General features: G+C 47.1%; 4 protein-coding genes across 5 annotated transcripts in view; 3 read left to right on the top strand and 1 right to left on the bottom strand.

The window, feature by feature from the left end:
• LOC310808721 (troponin C, skeletal muscle) overlaps positions 1 to 4462 on the top strand; it is a 6308-nt gene extending 1846 nt beyond the window's left edge. Inside the window, exons 3-6 of the mRNA XM_083675777.1 lie at positions 34 to 177; positions 431 to 545; positions 845 to 981; positions 3848 to 4462. Coding sequence (XP_083531903.1) covers positions 34 to 177; positions 431 to 545; positions 845 to 981; positions 3848 to 3879 — 428 coding nt within the window. The 3' untranslated portion in view covers positions 3880 to 4462. The remainder of the gene's footprint in view (positions 1 to 33; positions 178 to 430; positions 546 to 844; positions 982 to 3847) is intronic.
• Positions 4463 to 6375: 1913 nt separating this feature from the next.
• Positions 6376 to 9646, top strand: tnnc2.2 (troponin C2, fast skeletal type, tandem duplicate 2). The gene is made up of 6 exons (XM_083675778.1): positions 6376 to 6695; positions 7639 to 7690; positions 7800 to 7943; positions 8320 to 8434; positions 8560 to 8696; positions 9003 to 9646. Exons 1-6 carry the CDS (start codon positions 6693 to 6695, stop codon positions 9032 to 9034), a joined length of 483 nt encoding a protein of 160 aa, XP_083531904.1. The 5' UTR covers positions 6376 to 6692; the 3' UTR covers positions 9035 to 9646.
• Positions 9647 to 10128: 482 nt separating this feature from the next.
• Positions 10129 to 11154, bottom strand: taf13 (TATA-box binding protein associated factor 13). The gene has a single exon (XM_083675646.1). The coding sequence runs from the start codon at positions 10902 to 10904 to the stop codon at positions 10530 to 10532; it is 375 nt and encodes a 124-aa protein (XP_083531772.1). The 5' UTR covers positions 10905 to 11154; the 3' UTR covers positions 10129 to 10529.
• Positions 11155 to 11254: 100 nt separating this feature from the next.
• Positions 11255 to 16586, top strand: LOC310808631 (solute carrier family 35 member C2-like). 2 transcript variants are annotated; one of them, XM_083675645.1, is made up of 10 exons: positions 11255 to 11518; positions 12156 to 12380; positions 12762 to 12912; positions 13288 to 13351; positions 13736 to 13808; positions 14035 to 14203; positions 14395 to 14478; positions 14749 to 14924; positions 15005 to 15134; positions 15298 to 16586. In XM_083675645.1, the coding sequence occupies exons 2-10, from the start codon at positions 12270 to 12272 to the stop codon at positions 15444 to 15446; spliced, it is 1107 nt and encodes a 368-aa protein (XP_083531771.1). In that variant the 5' UTR covers positions 11255 to 11518; positions 12156 to 12269; the 3' UTR covers positions 15447 to 16586. The 2 variants fall into 2 exon arrangements, with proteins under 2 accessions (XP_083531771.1, XP_083531770.1); XM_083675644.1 differs by having other exon boundaries at positions 11255 to 11770.
• Positions 16587 to 20000: the final 3414 nt, after the last annotated feature.

Here is a 20000-nt window from a genome sequence, read left to right as displayed (position 1 = left end):
TAATGACAGTAATGATGTATCTCATGGTTTCAGAGTTCCAGGCTGCCTTCAACATGTTTGACACAGACGGCGGCGGTGACATCAGCACCAAGGAGTTGGGTCAGGTGATGAGGATGTTGGGTCAGAACCCCAGCCGAGAGGAGCTGGACGCCATCATAGAGGAGGTGGACGAGGACGGTGAGTCAACACAGGAAATCCTAAACACATAGAATCACAATTCATCGAAGCACATTCTCATTCACAGCAACATGTCTTAAAGGTATAGTTCACCCAAATTACAAAATCCCATATTTGGTTCCTTATCTTGAAATGAGTCAATGGACAAGGACAGACTTCAATCCACACTTTGGTTCTGTCTAACTGGCATTACTCCCTCTTCATTCCCCATATTCTTTCCCCTCCCTCCCCCCTCCTCCCCCTCCTCCCACAGGTAGTGGCACCATAGACTTTGAGGAGTTCATAGTGATGATGGTTCAGCTCCTAAAGGAGGATCAGGCCGGCAAGAGTGAGGAGGAGCTGTCAGAATGCTTCCGTGTGTTCGACAAGTACGTCACCTCAAACATAGGGGTAGTTAGGGGTAGGGTGTGGGTAAGGCTGGGTAGGCAGGGGTAGCTAGGTGTGTGTGTGTGTGTGTGTGTGTGTGGCTGGGGTAGCTAGGTGTGTGTGTGTGTGTGTGTGTGTGTGTGTGTGTGTGTGTGTGTGTGTGCGTGTGCGTGTGCGTGTGCGTGTGCGTGTGCGTGTGCGTGTGTGTGTGTGTGTAAGGCTAGGAAGGCAGGCGTAGCTAGGTGTGTGTGTGCGTGTGTGGCTGGGGTAGCTAGGCCTACACTGACAGATGTTGCCACAGGAACGGTGACGGTTTCATCGACCGGGAGGAGTTTTATGACATCATCCATGCCACGGGTGAGCCAGTCACAGACGAGGAGATCGATGAGATCATGGCCGACTCCGACACCAACAAAGACGGCAAGATCGACTTTGACGGTGAGACGACACATAGCGGACATACTACATACTACAGAGTATATACTCCATACTGCACACTACACACTACATACTATATACTACACACTACATACTACAGAGTATATACTCCATACTGCACACTACATACTATATACTACACACTACACACTACATACTAGATACTACTGAGTATATACTACACACTACATACTACACACTACAAAGTACACTCACAGAGCACTTTATTAGGAACACCTGTACACCTCATGTTCTCATGGTGGAAGTGGTGTAATGGTGTGGGGAATGTTGTCTTGGCACACTTTGGGCCCGTTAATACCAATTAATCATTGCTTGAATGCCACAGCCTATTTGAGTATTGTTGCTGGTGTGGTGGAAGTCTAGGATTTACCACTCTGTACTTTAGCTCTTCGGAGGTAAGAATCAAGAAACTAGTCCTGAGTAGCCACAATATCTGAGTCCGGTATTTATTGCTTGCAAACAAGAGACAAGAGCGTAACAGCAGCCCAGCGTAGAACCGGGGTTCGTTCAGCACAAGTCTAAAGAGACAATGATCAGGTTTGTCTTTTATACAGTTTGAACATATTGCCAGGCGCCTACAAGGCTATCGGCTGATGGCCTTGTGCTTATGTGAGAAAGGGCGGGAGAGAATGAACAATGGGGAGGCTTTCTTATTGATTAATCGCCGTTCAACATTTCACACCTATCGGCAGGATGTGCCTGTCCCCCCATTATTGCTCTCTCCCTCCACTCCCTCAGAGATCACCGCTGTTCATATGGTAAATCATACAGTGCTTCTCAGAACAATGGCTATAGAACTTTAGAGGTGTGGCAAGAGAAAATGTCATCACAGTAGTTACACAAGTTGTATCAGTCATATGAAAGTGTATAACCTGAAAATAGTTCTATGAATGTATTTTCCATAACACTGGCCATGTGCATCCCTTCATGGCCACAATTACCCATCTTCTAATGGCTACTTCATGATAATGTCACAAAGCAAAAGTTGTCTCAAACTGGTTTCATGAACATGACAATGAGTTCAGTGTTCTTCAGTGGCATTCCCAGTCACCGGATCTGAATCCAATAGAACACCTTTGGGATGTGGTACAACAGGAGATTCACAGCTTGAAAGTGCACCTGAAAAATCTGCAGGAATTGCGTGATGCAATAATATCATCATGGACCAGAATCTCAAAGGAATGTTTCCAACATCTTGTGGAATCAATGCCACGAAGAATTGAGGCTGCTTTGAGAGCAAAGGGAGGCCCTACCCAGTATTAGAATAGTGTTCCTAATAAAGTGTTCAGTGAGTGCATATACTACATACTGCACACTACACACTACACACTACATACTATATACCACACATTACATACTACACAATACACACTACATACTATATACCACACATTACATACTACACAATACACACAACATATTACATACAACAGTATTACATACAAGAGTATATAATACACACTACATACTACACACTACAGAGTATATACTATATATACTACATACTGAACACTACACACTACATGCTATATACTACATACTACATAGTACACACTACACAATACATACTACATAGTACACACTACATACTACACATTACATACTACATAGTACACACTACATAGTACACACTACAGTACATACTACATACTATATACTACACACTACATACAACATACCACACTCCACATACTACATACTACATAGCACATACTGCACACTACATAGTACATACATACGAGTGTAGCATAGGGGGTCTGACCTGGCCTTAGACCTGAGACTTGCTTGAGCTTTCAAGATAATGACCAGGCTTTGGCTCAGGGGTCTAACACAGTCTATCGCAGGAGACCTGGGTCCGAACCCGCTCATTCACAAGCATGTCCAGTGGCTTTGGTGGAGTTCTACAGTACATATAGATATAGTCAAGATAGTCAAGATAAACCTCTGTTTTGTTGATTGATTGATTTGGTAATTGAAAGTAGTCATCTGCTCCAGCCAGAGACATCAGTACACACATTAAAAATGATTGAGGATAAAAAACACAACAAAGCCAGAAGACTTATATCCATTGTGGTCCTCCAGTGAAGTGGCAGGGGGTGTGCTAGACTGGCATATCAGACGGATGTACTATAACAACAACAACAGTCCCATAAATTACTAATATTTACAACAATTTACAACTACAGAGGTGCCGGTATTAAAGAGTGACCTCAAGAAAGAGTTCCCCTCATCACACATGCTATGTCTCTGATGTTTTTTAACTGACACCTTAAAGCTGTTTTCTGAAAACAGATTTTTCAAGCAGCTTGGCCACCTGTGTTATAGAACTGCAGCAGAGTAAAGTGATGTGTTTCCCTGTAGATCTCTGACATCTACAGTTAGAGCTCCCTCTGGTGGATACATGGTTGTATGGCACTGACTGGCCAACCTCTTATACATAGAGATGCTGTTTCTATGACACACAGAACAGAATGGGATGAATCTTCAATGAATCTACACATGCACGCACACACACGCGCGCACAGTCAGGCAAGCTCTTTAATATTGAATGAGGGATTATTGTGTTGGACAAAGCAGGGTTACTATGGTAGCTGTGTAGATGTGTTCAATCCTGATCCTAGTGTTTATCATGAGAGGAGAGGACTTCTTATCCCCCCCCCCCCCCCCCACACACACACACACTCTCGCTCACACACACACATACACACACACACACTCTCGCTCACACACACACACACACACACACACACACACACACACACACACACACACACACACACACACACACATACACACACACACACACCCGTCCACCACTGATGCTTTGCTGTTCTCTGTCCTGCAGAGTTTCTGAAGATGATGGAGAATGTCCAGTAATGCAGACACACACCAACATTCCTGATTGGTTCTCTCCACTGGTCCCTCCCCCTGCCCAACATTCAACCTTCTGCTGAATGAAAATGACGACCAGAGAGAAACTACAGTCTGACCTCCTCCTACAACCCCCAGAATCTCCCTGTCCCCTCTATGATGTGAAGCGTGTTGTGATCCTGGTGAAATTGACTTTAAACCTAAATAAACCTAAACTACAATCCTAGATCTCCCAGAGTGCACCTGACCCCTCCTCCTACAGCTCCAAGAATGCCCCTGTCCCCTTCTCCTACAACTCCCAGAGTGCACCTTTCCCCTCTACAGGAGAGTGAATGTGTGCTATGACACATCCTCCTCCTGGACTTCGCCTCTCTCCAACCCCAGCTCTAAGACTCCGCCTCTCTCCCACCCCAGCTCTAAGACTCCGCCTCTCTTCCACCTCAGATCTAAGACTCTGCCTATCTCCTACCCCAGCTCTGAGGCACAGAGGGGCGGTCTATAAATAACAACCCAAACCTTTTAAGACGAAGGCACTTTCCCTCCCCCCCTGCCTCCCCCCTCCTAGCCCTGACCACCCAGCTGTCCCCCCCCCTTACACCTGCTGCTCCTCAAGAAATGCTACACCCCCAAGATGCCCCCCACCCCTCACTCCCCCTCCCCCGCCCCCTGGCCACTCCCCCCCCCCCCCACCCTGTAAAGAGTGATTTCTTTTAATAAACTAGCGTCATCTTTCCGTCTGCTTCCCTGGCCTTGATGTTGGAGTGGAGAAACGTATCTGTCACTCCTCTATTAGTTGATCTGCATGTATGACCTAAAAAAACAGGACTCACGCTCGCACACACACACACACACACACACACACACACACACACACACACACACACACACACACGCACACATAGAGGCGCACACACACACACACACATACACACACACACACACGCATAGAGACATATAAACATACACACACACACACACACACACACACACACACACACACACACACAAACACACACATGCACGCATAGAGACGCACGCACACACACACACACACACACACACACACACACATACATACTCACTCACACCCCCCACCCACACCCCCATCTTGACTCAGTTCTCCAGCAGGCCTCAGTCTCCTGTTTAGACGACTGAGACAGTAACATGTAGAGGTGCTGATGCTGCGAGAAATGTCATCCATGATAACGGAAATCACCAAAGAGGGCTGTTCCCAGCTGGCTCAGCTCTTCACTCAACAGCCAGAGAACAGCTCTGATGCTGCCAGGTAGCAGCTCCCCAGCCCAGTGATGTAATCACCAACCCCAGGCCAGCGATGTAATCACCAACCCCAGCCCAGCGATACTCTCCCCAACCCCAAGCCAGTGCTCGCTGCACCCTAGCTAATCTTTCATTTGGGAGATGTCCTCCGCTCCGTGGGTATATAGCCTCTAACCCCCCCACCACCACCAACACCCCACCCCCTAGTACCCCATGTTACCTTTCCTCCCCCCTCCTCCCCCATCTCCCACCTCAGGAAGCCCCCTCCATACAAGGAGAGTCAGGTTGTTTATATCAGCGACGTGGTTGTGCTGTGGGCCGGGCTCTGTCTCACTCTCCCTCACTCTCCCTCTCTCTCCCTCTCTCTCCCTCTCTCTGTCTCTCTCTGTCTCTCTTTCCCTCTCTCTGTCTCTCTCTCCCTCTCTCTGTCTCTCTCTCCCTCTCTCTGTCTTTCTCTCCCTCTCTCTGTCTCTCTCTCCCTCTTTCTCTCAGGCTCCCACTCTTTCTTTCCCTCCCTCCCTCCCTCCGTCCCTCCCTCCCTCCCTCCCTCCTATCCCTCTCTCTTTCTCTCTCAGACTCTCCCTCCCTCCCTCCCTCCCTCCCTCTCTCTCTTCTGTCCCCACCCAGCTCTAAATCAGGACAGGAGCCAGGAGGTTACAGCTCAGCAGCACTTTCCTCAGGGTTAGGGTTTCACGCCCGGTGCCCTGAGTAAAACACCGCCATCAACATCACACTGCCAAAGCCACTCTGCTCCATCCCTCCCTCCCTCCCTCCCTCCCTCCCACCCTATTTCCCTCCCCTCACTATCAGTAATATGTAGCACACTAACCCACAATCAGCCATTTTTGTTTGAAATTAGCAGTGCAAACTGGAGAGCAACAATATTAATAAAGTAGAGGAGATCATCGCAATAAAGAGACGGCTTGGTTCATCTCATCTTGGAAACCTGCAAGAACACAGTCCCACATTCTACTGTAAACTTGTTAGAGGGAACTTGTTTGGAGAGAACTTGTTTTGACTGTTGAGCAACAATGTTTTAATGTCCAACAGAAGAGTAGTGTTGTTGATAACACCAACTTGCTATGGGTTGTTTACAACCCAGAGGCAAAACATGTATTGGGCCCACACTGTTTTCAAAAGTCACAATCTACCGCCACACCCAAAAGTGATGTTGTGTACTTTTTCTACACTGTATCCTAGTGAAACCTAAAAACTAATCAAGTTAAGTTTTAACTTGACTTCGACTCTACACAGCATCCACATATCTAAGTTTACCCTCTGTGGATGTGTCGTTGGTAGTCTAAGGAACAGCGCTGTCCTGTCCACACAGCGATTGGCTTGCTGGGGCCCCAGAACCCTAAAAGTTCAAGATTCTAAATCCGGCGGCCTGTGAGCGCCAGGGGGCGTGTCTACGGTGACACGGTTTAAAGTGTGTCTGAACTCTCACTTTTCGTCTAGTCTTTCTGTTGGGGTGCACGCGGATTGACCACTCCTTTGGGCTTTTTTTTCGTGGATATTTGGGGGAAAGCTAATCCACAACCATGGTAAGATATATCAACCACACGCACGACTAATTAAACTATTCAAACCATGACCAACTAAAGAGCATAAGGGTGTGGTTCAATTTAGTGTAGTATTGATAGCCAATAACAGTATGATTAACTATACATTTCGGTTATTATTAAATATTTATAAATTCATAAAATCATATCGCAATATGGGCTAGAGACCTTTCAAATATTGACATATTACAATTATCATTTCAAGTCATGATTATCAGGTAATGTTTAGCCTCGTAGAAAGCATCGTTTAAAATACAGCCATTGTCGTCACACTTGGAAAGCATGTCTTTAGCAAAGTTGTGCATTTGGGAAGGTTTAGGTGTGAATCGGTGCCTGTAGGCTATGAGGTGGGAGCGCAGTGCGCAGCAGACCACAGCCTAAAACGGAGTCGATAAATTTGCCAGGGTCCGGATTGTGCTTAGGCGACGAATTCCGTGGGATTGTATATCCGTATGTCCATATAGAGGGCGCGTAATGAGTTGAGCCCTAAATAGCATGACGACTTTACACTCGGCTCCTTGGGGGTCATTCAATACCGCCTTTGTGAGGAGGATAGCTTTGTGATACCTCCAAGAAATTGCGAGGTCTTTTCAAGTTCATTTGCGCTTAAAGTGCATGTGCACGTGGTCCCATTACACGGCTTAATAGATAACAACACGCGCACGATATCTACTATAATGATGTGACACACAACACAGATATCAAAAGATCAGCATATACAGGAGTTTACAAAACAGATATAAAGGTTTCAGAAGAGGGCTGACGTACACTATCCGCGCTCACTAATCTGATTGTTTTACATATTATTATCAGGTTATTGTCATGTGATTATAATGTTATTGTCACGCATTAAAACAAAAGTGTGGTGCTGCATAAATTCTCGCTACGCTGAAGTGACGACGTGTCTCTGTTGTTATTGTTCCAGACTGACGCGCAACAAGAGGCTCGCGGCTACCTGAGCGAGGAGATGCTTGCCGGTGAGTCTAGGCCTGTTGTCTCAAATCCACACCTCCTCAAATCAACCACGTCTATTGATAACAATAATTAGTGCTCCAATACTTACAATGACGTATCTCATCGTTTCAGAGTTCCAGGCTGCCTTCAACCTGTTCGACACAGACGGTGGCGGTGACATCAGCACCAAGGAGTTGGGTCAGGTGATGAGGATGTTGGGTCAGAACCCGACGAGAGAGGAGTTGGATGAGATCATCGAGGAGGTCGATGAGGATGGTGAGCAACGGCTGAATTAAAATATATACTTAAAATCACAATTATATTGCTGCGTAATGTCGGCGCGTAATGTTTGTGCAATAATAAACGTGGGTATCCCCGTTACGCACAAAGGCCACAACACTAGCCTACAAACCCCCTCAAAACCCATCTTTTCAAACTTGCTTTTAATCTTTAACTATTTGCATTATTGTTGTATCTATCTATGCTTGTTCTCTCCATGGAATATGGTCTGTGAGTACTGAGAAAGGCGCTACACAAACCAAATGCATTATTATTACTATTATTATTATTATTATTACAATGTTGACCCTGCCTGGTGTAGTCTACTCGGCCATAGCTCATCATTTCCCTGACCCTTGAACTCTGAACACAGGCAGCGGCACCATCGACTTCGAGGAGTTCTTGGTCATGATGGTGAGGCTCCTAAAGGAGGACCAGGCCGGCAAGAGCGAGGAAGAGTTGTCAGAATGCTTCCGTGTGTTCGACAAGTACGTCACCTTATTCGCTGTTTATATCAGGGGAGGGGGTGCCAAACAGTGCCCAGTATGTGTGTGTATACAGTATGATGACGTTGATACACTGTAACACCTATTGTATCGTGTCGTTACTTAAGGAACGCCGACGGTTACATCGACAGAGAAGAGTTCGCGATCATCATCCGCAGCACCGGCGAGGACATCTCTGAGGAGGAGATTGACGAGCTGCTGAAGGACGGAGACAAGAACGCCGACGGCATGCTGGACTTTGACGGTAGGTTATTATATGGGACTTTCATCGTCAGCGGTCTGTGCGTTATTTTAACCTGTGATGAGTAAACCCAAGTAAACTTACCCACCTTTTTATTTTGGTGAATAGGGTTTACCCAACGTTTCTGCTAAGTTAGTGTTATTTGCATGAGGGTTTTGCCCACCTATTCAATCCATAGGATTGTTTTGTTTTTTATCACTACATACCTGGTTATAGGCCTTTACACATGCATTATTGACTGGGAATGACACTCTCTTTCTCCTTTCTCATCATTTTCATAATGGATTTATGCCTGTTTTGTCTTTTCAGAATTCCTCAAGATGATGGAGAATGTGCAGTAAAACAGAGACTCAAGGACATTCCTCCTCTTCCTCCTCCTCCGTATGACCCCCGCTGACCTTATCTGATATTCTAACGTCCCACTCACACTCTCCCTCTCTCCTGGGCCACGCCTCTCATCGTCCATCTCCATCCTCCTCTATAGAACACACAGGCACCTGGTGGGGGTAACCACGGTAACCTGGGCTGTAGCTCCGCCCATCCTGCCCTGTGGATGTGATGTCATCATCCCTTGACATCGCCCCTGTTCCCCCAATCATGAAGGAGACGCTGGGATGTGAAACTCACTGACTGCAACTCCTCATCATGGCACAGTGCTTCGTAGGCAGGCACACACGCACTCACATACACACACACACACACACACACACACACATACTCATTACTGGGAGTCCAGTCTAGATGTAGTGTAGCAGCTTGTTACAGCTGTGTAGACCAACGTCAACTGTGTCCACTTCATTGTAATGACAAAACCATTGCTTGAACGATGATAATAAATGAGTCAACACATACTCACTGGTAGTTGGTCTGACATATTCATGGGCTGTATGCTTTTGTTCTGAGGAATATCAATAAAATCTTCTTTTTTTTCTTCTTTTTTTCAATTTTTTTGACCCACAGGCAACTTGTCTTTATTGAGTACAGTAGGACTGTCTGTGTGTATGTGTTGTAGAGAGAGGAGTGAAAATACACTTTTATGAAAAGTAGTTTGGCATGCTATCTATTGTCTATGGTGCAATACTTCCCCAAGGCCTGATATTCACCAATATAGAGATGGCAGATGCATGCAATGGTTAAAGGTAGCATACAGCACATGTAACTGACAGGTTTTGAAACTGGCCCCTCAAATGGATGCCACAGACATAAACCCCTAAACCAGAAGGACATCCTTGTGGTATGCAGGTTGTATATGGGGTTAGAAGTCGAAGGCAGGGTTACCACATCCCAGATCACCTCCGTTACAAACACATTATAACTTAACGTCATTATAACTTACTAAAACAGACAGGAAGGAAGGCCAGGCTATACATGCTTCTATGTCTCCCAATGTACAGAGCACAGTAAAGGACATATACAAAACAAAAAGAGTGCGTTTGTCAAAGGGTGTTAGTTTCTTTATTCGTACATTACCACCGCAAATATCCCTGGTGATAACCAGCATGTTGCTGACACAAAACAGACGTTGCAGAAATTATGGATACCGTGATGTGTGTGGATCATTCTTGCGGATACAGTGGACTGTACAAAGACGAGTCACATTTAATCGTTATATGGTAGTCCGAATGGCAACAACATGTCACTTAGGGGCATAGGACATGAGAAAAAAACATCTTTAGTCAACTAGTGGCCGACAAACTGTAAGCATCCCCTGCAATAAACACAACGTGTAAAAAGTCATTTATAAAACTCTTGTGTCAATGAATCATAGCAGAAAAAGAGCGTTGTAACGTAAGCCAGTGGGCGATTATGTTGCCCATAACTGAACTACCATACACTCTACGAGCCATAATTAGCTTCGTCGAACGCTTTGCGGGCTCTCTTCAGCTCCTCGTTCATCGTCAGGAGGTCTTTCACTCGGGCGAACTTCCTCGGGTCTTTGCGGATGAGGAAGACGATGTCTTCCACTTGGACCCGACCCTGCCGGCCAATGGACATGGCTTTGTGGGTCATCTCCGTGACGAACTCGATCACAAGGTCCTCCAAAATGTCCACGGACTCGGTGTACGGGTTCTGGTCGTCTCCGAAGCCGTACATCATACACCGGAGCTCTTTGGAGAACAGTCTCTTTCTCTTGCCGTGGCCCCCGTCAGCTCCGCTTCCCCCTTCTTCCAAATCCTCGTCAAACCCAGGATCGTCTTCCTCCTCAGCCATCCTGCTGGCAGAACCAGCTAGTGTCGGGTTAGCAATTGTAGCTAACTTAGCTAGCTAGGTATGTAATGACTGCGAGGAGATACAACGCCAAATGTCCGAGGGTATTTCACAAACTTTGCAGAGAGAAGATAGAAGTGAAGTCGTGAGCAATTTGTTTCTGAAGAATAGTGTTGATTTATTGTTTTAGTCAATTATAAAAAAATAAAAATAAAAAAAGCTGGCTCCCTCATACCAGCGCACAACAACACAGAACCCAAGTGTTTTCTTCTTCTCTTGTCCTGTTTGCTACGAGGAGCCGCTAGTGACATTTCAGCAAAGCGATTGTTAATAGCGCCACCTACAATCAATGGAGTGGCATCTAACTCCCCACAAACATTCGGACTGCATACTTGTTAGGCTACATTATCATCATCATGACTTTCACGTGGCTTGTTGTTCCCTCTACTTATTTCTAACAAAGAAGTGTATTGTCTCTGCTCATCTTCCATCATGCTGTTGTTTCGCTCGGCTCTCCCGTACACGGCTCGAGCTCTATCGTACAGTCTACTGAGCGATCTTCTTGTGTCCGTTCTCGCGTGCACACCGCACAAGTGGACCTGCTGGTGATGATGATGGTACGTCGGTCTGAAGTGGACAAGCTTTCACAGAACAACACCTGCAAGTTCACCAGGGAAATTACGCTCATATAAACTCAATACTACCACCAAATATTTGTGTTACTTGAGGTAGAATATACATGCTTTCTTCGCTAGCTCTTGTTTGTTTCGTGACTATTCCCATCAAACAGAGACTAGGACTCGGCAGCTAGCTAGCTAGCTAACATTGGCTAGCCAACGAGACCTGTCAAACTTTGCTGTGGCCAAATAGTAAGTTCATCTTGCTAGCTTGTAGCCTTGTTAGTAATAAGTAGACGAGGCATTGTCAGATGGCTTGTCCTTCCGGTGTCTGTGGTTTATCAAAGAGAAGTAACCATATGTTGCTAACCGATGTAATAGATTGCACAACTTCTGCCTTTAGTTGGCTATCTTGAGGTAGTGGGAGGATACCTTGCAACGTGTCACTCAAAACAAAGTACATTCACAACTAATCCATTCACTCTCTCTCTCTCTCGCATTTCTCTCTCGTCCCTATCTCTCTCATATTCTTTCCGTATCTCTCGTCTGTCCTTATCTCTCGTCGGTCCCTATCCCTCTCTCATTCTTTTCTTTTTTCTCTCTCTCTCTCTCTCTCTCTCCACCTCGTCCTACCCAGTCTTCAGTCGTAGCCTGCACCATGGTCGGTCCTGTTAGCATGGTGCTGTGGCCCAGTCCAGAGATCACAGTTCCTCTGTAGCTATCCTCTCTCCTGGGAGGCTGAAGAGGTAGCATGGCGGTGCCGGTCCAGTTCCTGTGCCGGGCGGTCCGGACCGTGAGCCTGGTCCTCTTCTACTATGTCTTCTCCATAGGCATCACCTTCTACAACAAGTGGCTGATGACGGTGAGTCGCACTCGCACCAATTCACGTTGTTCTTTTGTCTCTGCATACAGCATCGAAACCCTGTGTGCGTGTGCGTGAGTCTCATGTAATCTTCCCCCCCCCCCTTTCTCTCCCTCTCTCTCCTTACCGCGCGTGTGTGTGTGTGTGTGTGTGTGTGAAGCTTTGTGGTAGGGGGACTAGGCTTGATCATAGGTAACCTTGTCTGAGAACTGGTCTTGTGGTAGTTTAGTTCATCATAGTGTTGCAGATGGCCTGGTTTCTGAACAACAATAGTGGTTACTGTGCATGCAGCGTCTAACTCTCTCTCCCCTCCCCCTCTCTCTCTCCCTCTTCTCCCACCCTCTCTCTCTCTCTTTCTCTCTCTCTCTCTCTCTCTCTCAGGGCTTCCACTTCCCTCTGTTCATGACCCTGGTCCACTTCACCATCATCTTCTGCCTGTCGTCTGTGTCGCGAGGGGCCATGCAATGGTGGGCAGGCAAGCCTCGCGTCACCCTCACCTGGAGAGACTACCTCTTTAAAGTAGCCCCCACTGGTGAGAGAGAGTGTGTGTTATCTGACTGACTGACTGAAGTCCATGTAGGTTATCTGGTTGTTCTCTTACAGCCTATCTGAAAAGTGTAAACCACTCAAAAAAAGTGTAAACCACTCACACCTTGTTGCACTACTCTGTGGCACTGTCACTTTTGCATTTCACTGTATACTTGTATGCACGTGACAAATAAAGAATCTTGAATCTTGAATCTTGAAACACCTGAAAGTCAAAGCTATTGTCGTTAGAATTAGAATAAAAATAAGACATTTAATTGTACCCATGTTTTTTATACAGTATATTTCCATTATAAAGATGTTTAATGAAGTTATAGTCCATAATTGATGGTGTCAACAGCTGTCTTCTCTTCTCCTGTAGCCATGACAACAGCGCTGGACATCGGACTCTCCAATTGGAGCTTCCTCTTCATCACCATCAGCCTGTAAGAGTGTGTGTGTGTGTGTGTGTGTGGGGGGGGGGGGGGGGGGGGTATAATAACTAGGGATGCACTGATACCACTTTTCCATTGCCGATACAGATTGTGAGTACTGAACTTTGAATATTGTCCAATACAGAGTACCGATCTGATAAAAGGATATTTTTTATGTGAAATGCTGCTGCCACCCCTCAACACTTGCCTTGCACATTTTGCAACAAGCAGTTTTATTGGTGTCTGTCTCAAGCGTGAAGTAATTCCAGACATGGTTGTTATTGTTGTTGCCATACTTGTAACTTCTTCTGTCTCCTGCAGGTTAGGGCTAGGGCTAGGGTTAGGGTATGGGATCGGTGCATCTCAAATAATAACCTTTTCCTCTGTCTCCTGCAGGTACACCATGACCAAGTCCTCTGCAGTCCTCTTCATCCTCCTCTTCTCTCTGCTCTTCAAACTGGAGGAGCCGGTGAGTGATGATATCTCTTTATTTATCCACCCCCCTCTCTTTCTCTCTGTAGAGCGACAGTCGTAAGCAGTTAAAGTCTGGGTGTTTAGATTTGGCCACTTTACCAGCCACTGTCATGCACTTGGTGACAATACTACACCTAATACACTGTGATTGATTGATTGACTGACAGAATTGACAGATCGAGGTGTTCTGACCCGGTTCCCTCTGTTTCTGTCTCCACCAGAACCCGTACCTGATCGTGGTGGTCCTGCTGATCGCCAGCGGTCTGTTCATGTTCACCTTCGAGTCGACCCAGTTCAACCTGCAGGGTTTCAGCATGGTGCTGATGGCCTCCTTCATAGGAGGGATACGCTGGACTCTCACGCAGGTCCTCATGCAGAAAGCCGAACTGGGTCGGTACCATAACCTAGTGCCTAACCCATACCTAGTGCCTAACCCGTACCTAACCTATACCTAGTACCTAACCCATACCTAGTGCCTAACCCATACCTAATGCCTAACCCTTACCTTGTACCTAACCCTAAACTAACCAATCTCTCCTCCTCTCTCTCTTCTCCTCTCCCCCCCTCCACCCACCCCCCAGGTCTCCAGAACCCCATAGACACCATGTACCACCTGCAGCCTCTCATGTTCATGGGTCTGTTCCCTCTCTTCCTTTACAACGAAGGTACGTACAGCTTTCACTGGGCCCACAACCCCACCTGTGTGTGTCAAACACGTGTTTGATACAATTCCTCATTCCATTCCATGCATTACAACGAGCCTGTCCTCCGATTTCTACCTCCACTAGCCTCCCCTGGTCTGTGTGCCTACCTCTATCGTGTGTCTGTCAGTCTCTCTAGTTATGACAGTTTTTTATTTATTTCCTGTCTGTCTGTCTGTCTGTCTGTCTGTCTGTGCCACAGTGTCTCTTACCTCTTAATCTCTGTGTGTGCAGGGCTGAGCTTGAGTATGTCAGAGAAGCTGTTCCGTGTGTCGGAGGTGCCCCCCCTGCTCTACTCGGTGCTGCTGCTCTGCGTCGGCGGGTCGCTGGCCTTCGGGCTAGGCTTCTCGGAGTTCCTCCTCGTCTCCAAGACCTCCAGCCTCACACTCTCCATAGCAGGCATCTTTAAGGTAAATACACCCAGCCCCTCTCTCCCTCTCTCTCTCTCTGCTGTAGGAGGTCTATTCTAACCCCCCTCTCTCTGCTGTAGGAGGTGTGTACTCTGCTGCTGGCAGAAGGGCTGATGGGAGACAGGATGAGCTCTCTCAACTGGCTGGGCTTCTTCATCTGTCTGTCTGGAATCTCTCTCCACGTGGGCATCAAGACTTACTCCTCCAAAAGTATGTGTTGTTTACACACACACACACACACACACACACACGCACACGAATTACACACACGCATGCGCGCACACACACACATACACACACACACACACACACACACACACACACACACACACACTTGTGCTGTGGATATTAAACGTGTGTGTGTGTGTTGCAGGTAAAAGCCAATCGTTGAGACAGCTGTCCAGTAAGAGCAGCCCTGACCAGGGGCTGCCTCTCCTGAGGAGGGACCGGGAGACCGCTGCTGACGACGACGACGACGACGACAATGATGATGAAGGCGAGGACCAGGAGATTATCCACTGACTCACCGAGGACAGGGACTTCACCTCGCCCTCATTCACACTACAGGGCCGAGCTGAGCTGTACTGGGCTGGCCTGGTTAAGCATCCGCCATAGCTGCTGAAACAGTGCTGGAAAGGACAATTTGAAAGGAACATATCCAGCCCAGTATGGTTCAGGTCGGCCCTGCAGTGTGAAAAGCCCCCATGTGTCAGACTCTGAGAGGACAGTGTTTTTACAGGGGGTCTGCCAGAGAGTCCAAAGACCAAATACTGACATGTTTCAATGAAGGAGGGGTTGAACACGCTGTGATGAAGACATGAGGAAGGAGCAGGAGGGAGGGACTTTAAACCTTCCTCTACAGACAACATGGTCTTCAGCCTTCGTCTGAAACATGCCAACGGAGCATCACTGTTGACCTTCTGACCTGAGACAGACATTCATGTTGCCTTCAGGAGCCTCACGAGTGCAGGGGAAGGAGCTCCAGGGGCCTCACAGCTGCAGGGGGAGGAGCTTCAGGAGCCTCACTACTGCAGGGAGCTTTAGGCCTGCAGTCTGATCCTCTACCCCACACCCCATTTGTGTGTGTGTGTGTGTGTGTGTGTGTGTGTGTGTGTGTGTGTGTGTGTGTGTGTGTGTGTGTGTGTGTGTGTGTGTGTGTGTGTGTGTGTGTGTGTGTTACACCAGACCATTCCTCCTCAATAAGGTGTAGTGAAGGAGTGTATACTTCAGGGAGAGGGGAGAGAAGGAGTGTATACTTCAGGGAAAAGGGTGGAGGATGGGACCTTAGGTAGAAGTCTAGTGAAGTGGTAAAGAAGGAGGAGAGTTCTACCTCCAGTCTGTGACTAAACCTCACTGTGCCTTGTTCACTGCTACTGCCTGCCGGACCAACCGTAACAGTTAATTTTTTACTGTCAAATGTCATTAATTATGTCTGATTCATTAATTATTTAACTTCTTACACTAAATTAAGTTTAAAAAGCCATTTTAAAAACAAGCCTATTTGTTTTTGACAAATGTGAGGTGAGAGATCTTTGAATGAGGTTGAATTGTGTATGTGCTGCGTTTTTGTCGTTGCTTAAATGTTTGTGTATGATCCCTAATAAATGTGGAGTTTTATTAAATGTAAGGTAGTGTGTGCTTGTGTTGATTTATGCCCCCTGCCGGTACAGGTACTGCAGGCTCACCTGGGGCTACATGTCAATGTTAGTTTGAAGCGTTGTCTTTAACACCTAATGTTTGTATATTCTCTCACATTGCGCTGCAGCAGTAGAGGCAGGAGGACTGGCTCATTGAAGAAAAAAAAAAAGGAGGACGGGAATGGTATCAAACGTGTGTGTGTGTCTTCAACACCTTCACATTAACCTCTGCTCCTACTGTTGTTATCAGGCAGAAGATGGACTATGTTTTAAACAAGTCTCTCTTATGTAGGAGGGTAATGTTTCAATAAACAGGCTGAACAACCAACAAGTCTCCATTCTAAACCAGCAGCAGTTTAGGAGCCTAAGTCGATGTTTCATCTCTGCATGAGAGCCTCACACACACTTAGTGTTCTATCTGTCCCTCCTCCTCCTCTTCTTCCTCCTCCTCTTCCTCCACCCACTCCTCCTCCTCCTCTTCCTCCCCCTCTACCTCCTCCTCCCACTCCTCCTGCCAGCGTGTTACATCTCAATCACATTTCATGCCTGTTAGAGAATAACAACTTTCATCCTCTAACGCGTCTGTGTGTGCGCGCACCTCTACAGCTGGTCCAGCTGCCTCTATTGCATTAACTCACTAGAACCCTTCCTTTCATGAGGAGAGAGGGAGGGAGGGAGGGGGGCCTCATTAACATGATTCACTTAACCTCCTTAACTAAAGTGTAACTAAGTCACTGAGTTTACCTTCCGCATAAACCCTCTCATACATATGAATGAGCTTCTTCAGTTCCCCTGAGAGAGTCCTTCTGCTGGGGCAGTGTGTTCAACCTGTCATAACAATGTTCACTTTATGTCTTTGCCAAAGAGCCCTCTGCTTTCATGTCTGGCTGTTGATGGCTGTTTATTCAGTAAACACATGAACATAGATCTTCTCTGGCTGTCTGTACTCCTGCTAGCTGCCCTACAGGTCCCCAGCCACTCCAGCCCACCATCTGACTCGGGGTAGGCTTGTGGAGGTAGAAATCGGAGGACGGGCTCATTGTAATGCATGGAACAGAATGAGGAATGGTATCAAACACAGGTGTTTCTACCTCCAACACGTGTGTTTGCCGCCACCAGCCTCCCCTGATCTGACTGCATGAATGAATTAATGAGAATGGTAATTATAGCCGACTTGAGGAGAGTGTCTGAGTGTAGGATAATATTAATTTCAGAATTCGACTTATTCATGAATACATCCGTTGTAGGCCTCTATAATTCTCAGCTTGGAAAACGATGTCTCAGCCTTTAGCCCTGCGTGTTTCAACAGACTTCTATTTAATGTGGTCGCTGCGTGCTTTCTGGGGAATTTATACTTTCTTCACAGAGCACCACGTCCATGCTGGTGTGCGGGGGGCTGTGGAAGGATCATATTTCACCGTCAGGACGTTAGGAGAGAGAGAGAGAGAGAGAGAGAGAGAGAGAGAGAGAGAGAGAGAGAGAGAGAGAGAGAGAGAGAGAGAGAGAGAGAGAGAGAGAGAGAGAGAGAGAGAGAGAGAGAGAGAGAGAGAGAGAGAGAGAGAGAGAGAGAGAGAGAGAGAGAGAGAGAGAGAGAGAGAGAGAGAGAGATAAGAGGACTGATGGGAGGGAAACTAGTCAGTGGAACTAGCGGAACTGGCGCGTGTCGACATCCCCACCTCTGGAATACACCCTTCTCACCCCGCGCTCAGGAATAACCACCGGACGTGGACGCGCGACCTTAGGTAGGTTCCCTACTCGTGCCCTGCGGACCACTCTGGTACTTTCTTGTTTTAGCGGACTATTCCGGTAGTTTCTTGTAGCACTTTCTATAACGGTGAGCCGCGGATAAATTATAAGACTGTGTGATTCGGTGTCGCATGTAAAGGTAGGGCAGGTGATAAGGAATGAGAGGTCGAACTAGGAAATAAAAGACGAAGCTCCAAACGTCTCTAAAAACTCGATTGACCGTAGCCTCACTTTCACATCGGCTCCACTGAGAGGTGTGATTCTAGACATTTAGATCTGACAGTAGCGGTGTAATACGCGGTATAATCTCTGGGTTGTCTAGAAGACGTTTCTAAGTCCGTCTCTCTTGGTCTATCCTGTGTTTCGGCCCTTTCCACGGCTGCGCATCGTTGTTCCAGCCGGTCTGGCTTATAACACACACATGATTGGGTGATTCGTTGAGTTGTGTGTGTGTGTGTGTGTGTGTGTGTGTGTGTGTGTGTGTGTGTGTGTGTGTGTGTGTGTGTGTATGTGCCAGTGCTGGGTTTGATTAGATGATTAGTTGAGTTGTGTGTGTGTGTGTGTGTGTGTGTGTGTGTGTGTGTGTGTGTGTGTGTGTGTGTGTCAGTGCTGGGTTTGATTAGATGATTAGTTGAGTTTGTGTGTGTGTGTGTTAGTGCTGGGTTTGATTAGGTGGTCAGTCTGTATGACTCTTATACATATATATGTTATACATATATGTATGTATGTATGTATGTATGTATATATATATACTGTCTCTCTATGTCTCTATGAGTCTTATACATATATAAGTATCTAACTGCATATATATACATATTCTCTATGAGCCTTTACAGAGCTAAGGATCACCTGACCAGGTGAACGATCATGGTAGGGAGGGGGTGGAGTCTAGACCAGGGGAGGCTGGTGGAGGTAGAAATCGGAGGACGGGCTCATGGTCATGCATGGAATGGAATGAGGAATGGTATAATTGCAATGAGCCTGTCCTCCCATTTCTACCTCTACCAGCCTCCCCTGGTCTGTACGTCTACGACAGGCAGGGTTCGAACCCGGGTCTCACACATGGAAGACACACTTAGGCCGAAAGGCCATCCTCAAGGTCCCAGGCAGGGCTACCTCACCATGAGGGCATGACTCCAAACCCCCTCCGCTAGTGTGTGGTGTGCATTTCTGTGTGTGTGCGTCAGTCTGACAGAAGACACATGATGACAATAACCCCCCCACCACCCCGCCTGGAACATGGTCTTACAACGACCAGGCAAGCAGCTACATGCTGGGTGGGGGAGTGGGGGGTTTGTATGACTGGGGGTTGTATGACTGTGTTGTCATACAGGCATGTTATGTGTTACAGTGGGGTGGGGGGCGGGAAAGTGTTTGATACCATTCCTCGTTCCATTCCATGCATTACAGCCCCCCAGGGCAGTCCCTCTCAGCTGAGGGGGGGGGGGGGGTTTCTCCGCTAGCCTCCCATGGTCTCTTCTCTTATCATGATTGACTTCAAACGTTACCCCCTAACGACCAGCATCACTGTAGGCTGTGATTGTAGTGTCTGCTGCTCCCAAGCCTCTCCCTGTGTCTCTCACACACACACACACACACACACACACACACACACACACACACACACACACCTGGAGAGTTATGGCCCTCAGAGTGGTGTGTATGTGTATGTGGTGTGTGTGTGTGTGTGTGT

This window comes from Argentina silus (genome assembly GCF_951799395.1).
Source record: "Argentina silus genome assembly, chromosome: 8".
Taxonomy (NCBI): domain Eukaryota; kingdom Metazoa; phylum Chordata; class Actinopteri; order Argentiniformes; family Argentinidae; genus Argentina; species Argentina silus.
The sequence above is the reverse complement of the archived record's forward strand: the minus strand, read 5'-3'. Positions and strand labels throughout refer to the sequence as shown.